The following is a 13,920-nucleotide window of genomic DNA, read 5'->3' as shown; positions in this document are numbered from 1 at the left end:
GTAGCCAACCTATCGTTGGTACTACTAATCTAAGACATGAATAAATACCAAAAGGCATTACACACAAATATTTTAAAATAAATTGAATTGTTCATTATAAAGATCTAATTTAAAGATTTAGTAATTGAATTTTGGTGTAAACCATTGTCTTTAACGAAGTTTTGTAAAAAATCAAATAATTTTCTTTATTTTGTTGGGCTGACTTAGTAGTTCAAATGTAATTGTCAAATATCAGGTGCTAACGCTATGATAACGTAAAAAACCTGGGAAAAGCATAAATTACGAAATTTTTCGCTAAAAAAATGTTCTTTGCAAGTTATTACCAACCATTAGAGATATAGTTGTTTGCTTATCTACAACCTGATCTATTAAAGTTACCATAACCTAAAATTATAATTGTGAAAAAAATAAAAATGGGATATAAAGCAGCCGTGCAGGTTTTGAAGTAGGCAAGTTTGATTTATATTATTCAAAAATATTTTGATTTATCACTTCAGGCAAGCCGATGATTTGAAGGAGAAAGTGGCGAGAAAAAGCGATCTGTTGAATGATTCCGATGCATGGACTAATCAGCAAAAGCTGCAAACAATATATCATCAGGTCTTGGTTCTGGATTTAGAGTATGCTTTGGATAGAAAGGTCGAACAAGATTTGTGGAATATAGGCTTCAAGAATCACATTTCGCACTTGCAAGAGTTAGCGCGCGACAAAAAGGTAAACCGCAAATTATTAGCAGTGATTTTAACCGAAAGCTAATTGTCATTGATACATAGAATCCCAAAAGGTCCGACTTCCAAGCTCTTCTAACTTGGGCACTCGAGTCGGCGTCTGGATTTTATCTTACGCTGCTGCAAGAGCTATGTAATTCGTTTGATATTGAATTACCATTCAGACAAAGGGGTAACATATATGGTCAGGCAGTTACTATCCTAGAACAGACACATATTCCCCAGTTAGCATCATGTTCGTATATCTGTCAGTACTGTTTAGTGCATTTGGGTGATATTGCTAGATATAGAAATCAGAGGAGAGAGGCTGAAAGTTTTTATAAGTAAGTACTCCTACAAAATCTTGATCTTAGTTAAACATTTACATCACATGCAGGCAAGCAATACTGGTGTCTCCTATAAGTGGTCACCCATATAATCAACTAGCTCTCTTGGAAGCAAGTCAAGGTGACAAACTCTCCACTGTCTTTTATTACATTAGAGGCATTTGTGTGAAAAACCCTTTTCCTGCTTCTACAACAAATCTGCTCAGTGTTTTAAATTCTGCAATTGATAAGGATTGGTAATAAATTGTAAGTATATTTAGGTGTTGCTTGTTATATGGGCCTTATTTTTAGTGCTTCAGAAAAGATTCAAACCAAAATGACAGTAAATGAGTTTATTCAACTTTTCCTTTGCACTCACGGCTATTTCCATACTGTAACTGAACTAAAAAAAGGACAGTTAACGGTGAAAAGCCTTAACTCTGTTATGACAGCATTAGTAGCTACCCAAAGTTTTAAAATGGAGGAACTGGTTAAAATTACTATAATAAATTTGTACGCGTTGAAGCATTTGGGAAAGTTGGAAGAGTTAACTCAAAATGAACTCCTTGTCCGGGATTTAATATTGGAGCTCATTGCTGGCAGTCTAAGTGCATTTCTAATGCCAGTTTATACTTTAAAAATGGATGATAGCCTTCTGGCATATTACGCTCTTCCTGCAGGTACATTTTTTAAAATGTAGGCAGTGTCAGCTTCAATTTATTTTTTAATGTGATTTTTCTCTATAAATATAAATATCTCCTATAGCAAAGTTTGTAGCGCATTTGAACTATTCCATTTTTTATCAGGCTCTACAAATTATCTCGAAAATGACATATCAGAATATATGTATTCTGTCATTTGAAAAGAGTTTTTTACTAAAAGTAATTATTCTGTAGGTTCTAAATATTTGGTAGGTTGTATTCGTTAAATTTTGCAAATGCTGATTGATTAACAAATGTTACTCAGTTATGTAAATTTCGTCCTTGCCCAGGTCAATAGATGCCCTGTCCACCTTTGAAGGAAGAAGTAAAAAAAAATCTGTAACTAAAGTTGCAACTTTTATCGCAATTAAAAAGGCCCTGTTGAATATAATTTCCATTAGTTGCTGATATTCATAAGCATTCAATAATTTTTGTAGTGAAAAATTTGCTGTCAGTTGCATCAGAGAAAATGAGTGTAGTTCAAATGCGCTATCTAAGTTTAGATTATCTTGTTTTTATGAGATTTTTTTTTATATTGTGATGTTATTTTTGGTATGTCTCTAGTTTAATTTGTATGCGATTAGACTAGTCAAGTAATTGTTCATCTTTTTAGTAAAATTCCTTATGTACTTCATTCAAAATAAACCGGACGTGTTGAAATGCAAAGTTTTTAAAGAGCGGATGCAGATATGGCCAAGTTTATGCAAAATCGTTAATTCCGCTCAAATTAATTTGAAAGGTTTTAACTATAGCATTTGTAAGTGGAAATTTTGTGTTCAAACAACTACTTTTTTCAAGCAAAAACATTTTAGATTCAAAGTCTCCCATTAGGGAGGATAAAAGTCTCGAGGGTTTCTTACCGTTGGCGAGAAATTTTATGGAATTCAACTTCAAGGAGGAAATTGAAGATAAAAAAATTGAAGATATGGTTAGAATGAAAAGGATCATTAATTTTGCGATTTGGTTGAGTGATTTTGATGTAGACGGCGCCAAATTGATTACAAGGTAGTTTTGAATGTTATATTACTAATAACTGATTTAATATAACTTTGGTACAATGTTGCTGGAAAATCACTGGTCTCCCTCCCACATTTTTCTTATGAGGGTATTTTAAAAAAAAAGTTTCTCATTACTTTGAAATCACTGTTTACATATGTTCATGAAAATACGCATTTTCTTATGGTAGTCTATTTTTTAAACTTACTCTAGGTCCGATGGTTATAGTTTTGTACTACTGTAAGAGTTAAACAATTGTTTTAGAAGCGAGAGTAATGGAATATATGATTTTGAGCCAGTTTTGTCTCAACCGGATCCCACAAATGACCTCTTGGAAGTGATGAAATCGTTCACTATTAGCGGCGTATCCGAAACTAATAAGGCTTCTGGTATGCCCTGGTAATCGCACATAAATAGCTTCAAAAATATTTTTTTTCTCCATCAGCTCTGGAAAAGAAAGCGGGCATTTTAAAGCCACAAGGATCCCTCGAACGGGCGAGGGAAGAGAGAGAGGTTAAAAAATCCGAGATGACTTTGCCGGATGTTCAAAAAATCAGTGACTCGACGAAAACGAAACGAACTAAGCAGAATGTCGCGTTGCAAAGCATATTCAAGAAAATCGAAGAAAATAAGCAGGTATAATAATTTTACTTTTGGCCCGTCTTAATTGCAGCGTCCTATTCATAGATCTACTGAGTGTTTACAAAAAATCACTTGATCACTGATTTCTTAGAATATTTTATTATTTATTAAATTTTGGACCAGAAATGCATTGTTTCCAAAATACGGAGTGATTTAAATAAACTGCAGACTCAGGCTTACCCATAGCTTATATGTGTATGAACAAACTTTAATTAACGACCTGCAAGTAAACAGTTCTGGAGTCTAATTGGCAATGCTGGTGTTCAAGAAAGAATCTGGAGGAGAATATTTTAATCTTGAATCAGTGTTTTTAACTTCCCAGTATACATTCAAATCTTTTTTTTACTACTATGCTTCCGCCATTATCACAAATATTTTTTTATTGTATCCCTAAATTTTGATATTCACTCTTTAAGTCATGTGATATGTCAACACCTTGACATATCATATCACTAGACATTTGTTTTTGCCATATTCTGCTTTTTTCCTTAATTTGCCTCTCCAGAACTATAATGTATTATATTTTTCATTTCGAAAAATGTGACCAAGGTATTTAGTTTTTCTCATTATTCAGTTCTTCTTATATATTTTCTTATTTTAATGTCTCTATGCATCTGATGTCCTTATTAGGAACAGCATTTCTATAACCTTCAACTGAGATTGCTCATACCTCTATTATAAGCAGTCTGTGGAGCAACCATATTTGCTTAAATAAATAATATAACTATAATGGATGTTTATTCATTCATTATGTGGACTGATAAAGGGCGGTTCTTTTTGTGCAGGTAAAATTCAACGTGGAAGAACCGGATGATAAGGAAAAGACGGTAAAATTCGACACGCCTCCGCTAAAGCAGCCAATAATACCTCCGCCTCCAAGTAATCAATTCGGCAACGCTCCTCCCCCGCTCAGAACCCAATCGTTTAACCAAAATCACCCGGCGTTTCCGCACCAGTCCCTGGTTCCTCCCCAGCAGCAGCCGCAACAACCGCCCCCTCAATCCGACTACCTTACCAGTTTGCGAAACTTAAGCAAAGGGGAGCCGCCCCAGCTGATGCCACAGTTCGGCAAGAACCCCGCGTTTTCCAACCTGACGGCGGCGTCGAATCAACAATCGGCAGCAGTGAACGTGCCTAACTATCCGCCCCCTTTCAACGTTCCCCCGCCCCAATTCAACAACTGGAGCAGGGAGGAAGTAAAAATGGCCCCGCAGACGCAGTCTCAGGGCAACTGGTGGGGTCAAAGTCCGTCGCAGAGTGGGTTCGGCGCGCCGGCGGGTTTCACGGTTCAAAGTCAGAACTATTCGGGGGCGGGGCAGAGTTTCGCCGCCGCTGGCCAGAAACAGGCTTCGAATTTTCCGAACTATCCCAACCAGAGCGTAGGGTTTCCCCCGCAGCGGCAGGAAGGTTTCGGGTTTAATTACTCGTCGTTCGGGCCGCCCCCGTATCAGAACGGCGGCGGTACGGTCGGGCAGTTCGACGTGTTTCCGCCCACCTGGAACAGGGGCAACTTTGCCGGCGACGCCGAGGGCGTCCAGTCGTCGATGTCGATGAGGCAGGCCATGCTGAAGGAAGCCAATTTGCCGGGAGGCAACCAGAGCAATATGGGGCGGATGGTTCACACCCAGCAAAACGTAAGTGTAGAGGTCATAGAAATTTTGAAATAGAACATTAGGCCAAGACTTTTATAACACACCCTGTACATTGAATAGTTTTTAAATTTTTCGAAAAATTCTAGATATATTTCCCATACCTAAACCTTACTGTTTCTCGCATATTTTGAATTTTATCTCAAAAATGTCGTTTGGAAGTCTATAAATTTATCTAGGGATTTCTCTGACTGAAAGCCTTTCTTATACAGGGTGCCGAATGTCAATAGGGTGCTTTTTCACCCTTTGTTTATTTATTTTAAAATAATATGGAAACAAATCTCAATTGTGTTCTATTTAAACTAAGAAAGATATTACCTGTCCACAACAATACACTGTTTTTCAGATGTATGTTGTCTGGAAAATAAATGACACAGCCAACTTAAAACTGGACTTAATACTGAATTACAAAACACATATTCTAAAAGTTATCACTTTTCTAATAATGTTAATAATGCAGTTGATAAAGTTTTTCTGAAACTTGACTGACGTCACGAGGGTAAATGGGTTAAACATTTTGTATTGCTCTCTTTTGCATCCTCATATCGAATGTGCTTCTTGTATCTGGTCTCTTGTGTATGGTGCGCATAAGGACTCGCTTCAATTTGGTCACGCATAAGGTCATGAAAACACATACCTTACAAATTAGACATTTTGAACAGTTACAGTGATGTTGAAGTTCATTCTATACTGATATAATGCTGATATCTTTTTTATAACATTCATTGCACACACACAATAACGAATCTATAATGAAAAAAATCAATTAGATCATATATATACTGATTGCGATAAGACTTGACAACGTTAATCATGAACATACTCTACGTACGTACATACGTACTTTAAATGTACCCAAAAACTAATGATCCAAGAGAAAAAATCATAAAAACAATAGTTTAATAGCATGCAACACGTTGATAGACTTTCTCAGTCACTCGTTTAATGTGGGGTTTATCATGACAAATTACAAAAACATCGTGTTTTCTGCATCCTTACGTTGAAACTCATTGCAGATGGCGCCACCGCAGGATCAACAGACGCAAGGCTACTCGTTGTTCAACAATAGCTGGACGCCAAATCTTCCCAGCCATCTTAGGAGCAATAAAAACGTCGAGAATGCGTACTACGATCCCCAGCATTCATTGTTCGGCGGTTTCGGACCAAAATCGCTGGCCCAGCTGCTGGAACATCAGCAGAATCAAATGGGAAGCAACGGTAGTAATACAAACAGAGGAGTCAACAAGCACGAGTCGTAACGTGCCGCTGCTACTTGCCAAGTTTCGTCCTCTAAGTGGATAAGCTGTCGAGGGCTGTGCTGGGGTGCCTCTTATTTTTACAGATATTTAAGGGTAAACGGCGAAAGGGCGGTCAGCGGCTGCAGCATCTTGCTAGTGCAATTTTAAGTTGCAATGCAGGCTGTTTAAATATAATCCTTGATAAGATCGCCTACGAATGGGCAAAAAAAAAGCCTTTTTTGAGTTAAATCGAAAGCGAAATTTTTGTCATACATTGAGACTTGCGGCAGAAAGAATTTTCACCTTCATCGACGGACTTCCCCCCCCCCCCCCCCCGTCACCTTGGATAATCGAAAATATTAAATGTGTATCTTTATGAGCATATACAATTTTTTCCTTTAAATTGGCATTTGACACTTTTTATTCAATAACAAATATTTTTCAAAAAGTTTTGTTTTAAGTATACTAGTTAACTTTTTCGAATGCATTATTGTAAGGTGTATTTCGAGATATCTTTTGGAAATTCGGTGCATATCACGATTTTTTTAAACACAGTTTCTCTGTGGGTTTTACTAAAAAAAAGCTTAAATTAATAAAAAATGAGGTTGTGTAAGTTTCTTGTCGTTTGTAAAATTTTGATTTTAAGCTTTTTTGCGAGATATTTCTACTTATCTGATCCCGTGTTACGATTATATGAACAAAATAACACACATTTATATCTTTTACAAAATTTGCATGTACGAAAAATCTTAGCCCAAATGACATGTCACAATTAATCTGCTGCGAGATATTGATAATTGATATTGATAAGGGTGACTTTTTGTATGTTTCGTATGGGCATATCGTAAACCATAGCAGATATTATAACGTTTAAAATAGGCATCAAGCAGCTAGAGTTTTTCGCTCATACTAAATTTTATTTATTTCTGCTTTCTTATTTTTTTTTCTTTTGTTTAGAAATATTTTTACTTACTCTTTCGAATCAAGATAATTCTTAATGTACATTTGTAAATGGCGACGTTAGTTGGTCATGTCAGGGTTTTGTTATATAAAAAAATAAATTAATTAAATTAAACGATATAGAACATGGTTTACACGTGGATTATTTTGAAAAAAAAAAACAATTGTTGATCTGGTTATCATGGAAAACAGATTAAATCTTACATAAAATAAATAGCAATATTAATTTATTTAGTTTTTAGAAAAGATAATTAAATTTTAATTTTAAAACTGAATTGGTTGCTTTTCTTACATCAATATTATTAAAAGTCTCTTTTACAGCAGCTTGAAGTTTTTTTTTGTAGCATAGGTTTATTTGTAAACCTTGCCTTTTACAACTCGCCACAAAAAAATTAGCGATTTCTAATTAGTTGAAAATTATAGGATGAGGCCGCTATCATTTTGATACCACTGTAAGTTTTAACGAGTGTGCAAAATGTTAAACTACCTTCGAAAACAACTGGTTTAAGAATTGTTGAGCCCACAACACTACACGAAAGGTTAAACCCGAACTTGATTTGTGGTCTTCTTTGTTCGTTATGACGTGGGTTGTCTTGCAACCATAAATGTTCATTATGACGATTAAAAATACCACAATTGGCAAATCTTGTTTCATCTTTCCATAAAATCTTGATCTAGTACATATTCCCAAGCCACTTACAAAATTCAACACCTCTCTCAGCTATCAACTTTTTCAATAGACTAGGTTAACAAGGTTAAGCTAAAACGAAAATTAAAAACAAAAACGCTCATAAAAATATATTTTTCAAAATAACCCTATCACCTGCTATATCGCTCAAATTGTAATAAGATTCTCTATTTAATAAAGAAAAAATTTAATAGGGTTTCTACTTGAAAAAGCGTAAGTTTTTTTTCGTATATCCTAAATGACGAGCGTGAGGAAAAATATTTTATGTCATTTTATTAGGAATAAAATTTCTTAAAACTTTTGTATTTATAATTTATAGTTTTCATAAGATTCTGTTAAATATCTATTTCCGGCTGTCAAATCTTGAAAAACTTAAAATGGTTTGAGTTAAACTTACAAAACTGCAATTTTTTGCCCTTTTAAACTTTTCGTCCCTGCTATAGTTTTCGAGGTCCCTGTACTAACCTTTAAAGAGAGCTCTTCATGTATATTGAACACACTGCATTCAAACGTAAAGTTACATACAATCCTTTTATTTTATTTGATTATGTTCCATTTAACCCAAAGGAGAAAGAAGGGAGGAACGGCGTTGGATGAAAACTTAGTTTTGGGAATATTGAAATTGTGCCATACCTTCACTTTTTTTTTCAAATTTATTCCCGATCCTGCAGTCAATATGTCGTTTAACCTGCTTTACAGATTTTGCCATATTTGATTCGTTTTTGAACTATATTAAATCGGGAAAAATATCTGCTATTCAATAAAGTTTGTTGAAATGGAATTTACTAACACCTTTCAATTTTTGGGATTAAAGTAAGTGCCAGTATACTTCTTTTTAAAAATATTTCGTCCTGTCACTTCCGGTTCAACCGGAAGTTCCTATAAATTTCCTTTTTATCACATTTTGAGATTCTGTGTGAAATTCTAAACATATTTTATGTATAAATGTCCTATACCTATGTCTAATCTTGACTGTGGAAAAATAACGGCTCAACTAACTTTTACCATGCATTTTTGGCAAAATCTTAAACAAAAGGCTTAAGTTTATGTTTTGTCGTTTACTTTTATACAGGGTGTCCAAAGTTAGGCCGCAAACATACCTATTCTGAACCAGATTGAACATTTGGCCTTCACGTACTTGGATACGGAAAAACAATTGTTATATTCAAATTATACAATACTAATTAGTAGTTGTCATATTTGCCAACAAAACGAAGTAATTGATCTTCCACAGCCAAGTACGTGAAAGGAAAATGTTTAACCAAACAAATACTAGTCCACCAAAAAACCTAATTTTTTCAAATAATGCAGTTTGATAGAGAAATAAGTTCTGAATTTGATATCATTTAAAGTTACAGGGTTGAAAAAAGCGGCGGCCTAATTTTGAACACTCTGTATAAAAATAAACAACAAAAAAGTACACCTAAGCCCATGGTTTAAGATTGTGCCAAATATGAGGATAAAATATGGTTAAGCCGGAGGTGCAATTTTTTTTTCAAGTTAAACTATTTCGAAAACGTAAATACGTAAAATATGTTTAGAATTTCAGACAGGATTTCAAAATGTAATAATATATAGAACGTTCCATGCGAAATAAGCAAGTTGACTGTAACTTCTGATGGAAGCGGAAGTGGCAGAACAATGAAACTTTTAAAAAATTACACTTGTCACTTTTAATGAACGGATTGGGTGGAAAAACCCGTATAATCATATTTAATTTCATTCTAATGCAGTAGTTTTTAGAAGTCAAAAGTTGAATTACAGTATCAAAATACACAATGCTTCTTAACATGTCTGTGGCGTTTATGGTGGAAGACCGCATTTTGTTTCCCAGGAGAGTTTTATCGCAATTTCTTTGAGACCTAAAACAAATTGTGTGTTTTTGCTAAAGTCTATAATTAAATTTAAAAGATTTTTAATTTAGGCAACAAATTTTCGCGTTCAAATGTTTTCACTCGATCATTGTGTAAATGTGCGTAAAAATTGTGGCAATTTTTTTATTATTTTTATTAAGATTGTTGTCTCAAACCTGTAGGGATGTTTATATTAATATAAACTTTTGGAGTAATACTTGGAAAATATTTTATGGGGCATCCAGATCTAGATTTGCCAAATAAACTATGGTCCTAAATTTCTTTTGGATATTTCTGTAAATTTGTATGTATGAAATAAGCAATTTCTTAAATAATAAGGAATATTTTTGTATCGATGCCTACCATGATATTGTACAATAAACAAAAGTCATCGTTGACAATTTGAGGTGAATTTATTAATGTTTTTTTGATATTCTAATTTGTTTTTTTTTGTACAAATAAATTGTAGCATTTTTTGTTTTTTTTTTTGCAAGTAGCAGTTGGTGCTGAGTAATTCAAATGTACAGATAGCCCTAGCTTGAGAAATAAGCACCCATAGCAGTTTATTTCACAATTTACATCAAGTTACATGTGAAAAACTATTGTTAAATTTACCAAGAAATAAGTTTTTGCCTTTGTAAAATTATTTTAATATTTTTGTTTTTTTGTCTTTTTTAATATCTTACAAACATACCGTAAAACAAAATCAAATGTTTAAGCCATCACTATTTTAACTTGATGTTATAATGAACTAATAAAAGTCATTTGTTTTAAATATGTTAAAATTCAAATTGGCTCTTGAATGAGTCTAGGGGATATTTTGTAAATAATTCTAAGCACTAGTTTTTGAATTACAAAAATGCCTTGAACTTCCTCAAAACATTTGAAGTTGTACTTTTCGAAGTTGTTTTAACCAGTTTCAACAACATCTATATAATAATTTGAAAACATGATCTATTAAGACTTTTTAAAGAGCTAAGCTTTGTAGCAAATTTTATGTTAACATTCTGAGTCAAACTAAAATAAATATGGAGCAACAATACCTCCTGATAAACCTACGGTTTTTAAATATATGATTTGCAGATGCATCTTTTTTTAAACCTTTTGGCTAATTCCTTTCCATAATGCTAGTGTTGTTTAAAAAGAATACGACATGACAAATCAAAAATAAAAACGTGAACTTTACAATTATTGTAATAACTTTATCGTACTTCTTATACATTAATTAATTGGTAATTATACAACATAAATACTAACCTAATTACAATAACAGAAAAATTCTATTACAATTATTACCTTTTGGATGGTTACTTAATTTCAACGAATTTAAAACACACCATGTTTCTAAAATCAGATTATGCAATTAGACAGTGGACCAAATTTTATTATTCAATCAAAAATGAAAAAACAAATTTTAGAGGGAATCCATAAGGAAGATGTTTTTAAAAAAGTTAGCAAATCTTGTATGTACCCCTTCGACACCAACATTAGTGCACGATTTTTGTATTTCCCTTTTTATCCCTGCTTGTCTGGTTTTTGTTCTATCTACTTTAACGCTTCGCGTTATTGAAGTTTATTACTCTAATGGGCGTCTTGAATGTAGACGCAGCCTGCTGCTGCAGCTGATAAGCGAGAGGATGGATTCTGAACCCGAAGAGTCTACAAGGTAAGGATGATTAGAAATTTTCTGGCAGTGGAAAACAAAGTTTTCGGCACATACCGAGGAACAAACTGATTCGTGGGTCGTTTAGGTCGATATTCCGGGTGTACCATGAACAGCATATGTGGGAACCCCGTGCCAAAATACGCACCGTCAGTGTGATGGTGACGGGACGATTTCGGGGTGTAAACATCCATACATTTAGGGCAATAAGTCTTCACCATCGCTTCTCCTAAAATAATAACAACATTGATAAAAGAGCCGTAGTAAAATTTGTTTACTTGAAAAAAATCATTAAAACAAGAAAATGACATTCAAAGCTCATTTTGAAAGCATATTTTGTACTTTTGCGATTTTCAAATTAATAATACAGTCTATTATTTATTTATGGATTCCATTTGTAAGAAAAAACCCATTGAAAACTGCCTACTGCACCAGTTGTAAAAAATGTTAAAACCTTAAAGAATAGCATCACAAATTTTAAAGCGATCTACAAATCCATCCAAGCCAAGTAACCTTTTGGAGAATTTTAGTTTATCCAAAGCGAGAAACTGAGCCGCGGTAAGGAAACTTAGAACTTGGCCAAAAGAAAAGAGAACAGTAATTGATTCCTACAGAAAGTAAAATATATTTCAAATTTACTTAATTGAAATAACATACCAGGAACATCTGACAGCCCTAAGGGAAGCATGGCCTGGGATTCGCAATAAACTCTGGGGCAATGCCCAAACTCCCCTGCTTGATACTTCTCAATCATCTGCGCTATTCCACGATTTGTTAAAATGTACCGAGCGTGAATCAATCCGTAGAGCATTTCGCCAGCTTGCTCAATAAGATCCGATTGGTTTGGATTATCATCCAGTTCATCATCTAAAAGCAAGCTCTGTTGTTTCTAGTTTATAAATATGAATTTCTGGTACCTGTACCTGGCTCTAAATCCAATATCATATCCAAGGCTTGTCTATAATGGGGCACTTGCTCGTTAAGGCCCGTTAAGTTGAATTTATCTTGTATGTAATCTTCATCAACCTAAAACACATGTTTGTATCAGGTACATGGATGGCATCCCATCGTTTTCAATTACTTCGCAGAAGAATTCGTTGCCCCTCAAGCCGCAAAACCAGGAGATCCACGATACTTCTTCCGAGCTGCTCATTTTTCTAAAAGAAACCAAGAAAGCTAAATTCAAACATTAATTTTCCTAAATTGTCAGTGCGTAAAAGTAGCAATAGCCGACGACCGTACGACATCTCCCCGATTAAAAAAGAAGGACACATGGTGGCATTCGCTTAGGTCGGACAAGGACAGAAGTACTCGCCGAAATAAATCGAACAAACCTTTCTATTTGCTGTTGACGTTTGCGAAACGCCTTGCCGAACCAAACCTCACTTAAAAAATAGCTAAAGAGGCGGAATTTCAAAAATATACTAAAAATACCGCCGTAAAATCCAGAAATCCCTCGGAAATATCATATTTACCTTTTAGTGCCTTGATTAGCCACGCTTACCAAAACTTCATCTACGAGAAATAGAAAGTGACAAATATGCCATCTAAAGGCCGATTTACGTACTAATTGCGGAATAGTAGAGGAGGGAGATTCAAAAACAGATCCATGGCATTCTAGGCGTAAAATATTTCGGTATATGTTTTGAACATATAAATACTATTGATATAGAGGCCCTGATTATGCCGATAATAAATGAACTTATAAACTTCCAACAACCAATATGGCCGCCGACAAATCATCAACAAATTTAGATATGACATTTTTACGACAGTACTTTCTCAAAATATGCCTAGATCTTGTTTAATGTTCTAGGAAAAAGGAGTTAAGTGTGTGGAAATCGCAGTTTAAACAGATAATGGCGCAAAGTGCACGTTAATGTTAGTTTTGGTTAGTTGCCTTGCTACGAAAATCGCAATGCCGTATGCTACACGTATCAATTTTTACTGTAGTAAAACCACTAATGGCTATATGGTTTTCAAACTAAATAAGCTCCTAAAGAAGCTATTTTATATTTTCCAAAACCTACTAGCAAGAATGTCCACAATCATCGTGCCGATCCTTAATACAATAATATTACAAAAAATGTTAAATTTTCAAAAAACTTGAGGTTTCTCTATTACTCTCTACGGTTGTTTATAAATAACGGACGTAGGAGGAATTCAGCTATTCTAGTTGGCTCTTCTTCACAAAATTAAATAAATTGTTTCCATATCGTTGTCATTATTTATTTTCTATTAGTATTAGTATTAGTAGGAATTAATATGTCCACGTTTTTTCTTTTTGTTTATTTTTGTAATTAACAAATAAAACGCCACGAAGCAACTCGTAATAAATCTCAATATAGGGCAAAACTTCAAAATATCTCTCGTGGGTGCCTTGATTAATCGATCAACCAATTTATATACATACGTATCGAATATTTTAAATGTTTTCATAAAGGAGCTGCGTCTATTGAAAATAGTTACCATTATACAAGGTATCTCATTAGTTTCT

General features: G+C 34.2%; 2 protein-coding genes across 2 annotated transcripts; one reads left to right on the top strand and one right to left on the bottom strand.

Annotated features, from left to right (window-relative positions):
* The first annotated feature begins 216 nt into the window (after positions 1-216).
* Positions 217-10,805, top strand: LOC132701963 (nonsense-mediated mRNA decay factor SMG7-like). Its single transcript, XM_060670322.1, has 11 exons — positions 217-445; positions 498-714; positions 774-1,051; positions 1,105-1,290; positions 1,346-1,713; positions 2,348-2,491; positions 2,547-2,739; positions 2,995-3,119; positions 3,176-3,366; positions 4,158-5,006; positions 6,038-10,805. The coding sequence occupies exons 1-11, from the start codon at positions 414-416 to the stop codon at positions 6,278-6,280; spliced, it is 2,826 nt and encodes a 941-aa protein (XP_060526305.1). The 5' UTR covers positions 217-413; the 3' UTR covers positions 6,281-10,805.
* A 131-nt stretch (positions 10,806-10,936) lies between these two features.
* On the bottom strand, positions 10,937-12,976 carry LOC132701964 (casein kinase II subunit beta). The gene is made up of 6 exons (XM_060670323.1): positions 12,899-12,976; positions 12,505-12,580; positions 12,347-12,449; positions 12,081-12,290; positions 11,481-11,652; positions 10,937-11,419 (listed from the first exon to the last, which is right to left on the bottom strand). The coding sequence occupies exons 2-6, from the start codon at positions 12,574-12,576 to the stop codon at positions 11,311-11,313; spliced, it is 666 nt and encodes a 221-aa protein (XP_060526306.1). The 5' UTR covers positions 12,577-12,580; positions 12,899-12,976; the 3' UTR covers positions 10,937-11,310.
* Positions 12,977-13,920: the final 944 nt, after the last annotated feature.

The sequence above is a fragment of the Cylas formicarius genome, unplaced genomic scaffold (genome assembly GCF_029955315.1).
Source record: "Cylas formicarius isolate icCylForm1 unplaced genomic scaffold, icCylForm1.1 PGA_scaffold_5__7_contigs__length_24384050, whole genome shotgun sequence".
Lineage (NCBI taxonomy): Eukaryota > Metazoa > Arthropoda > Insecta > Coleoptera > Brentidae > Cylas > Cylas formicarius.
The sequence above is the reverse complement of the archived record's forward strand: the minus strand, read 5'-3'. Positions and strand labels throughout refer to the sequence as shown.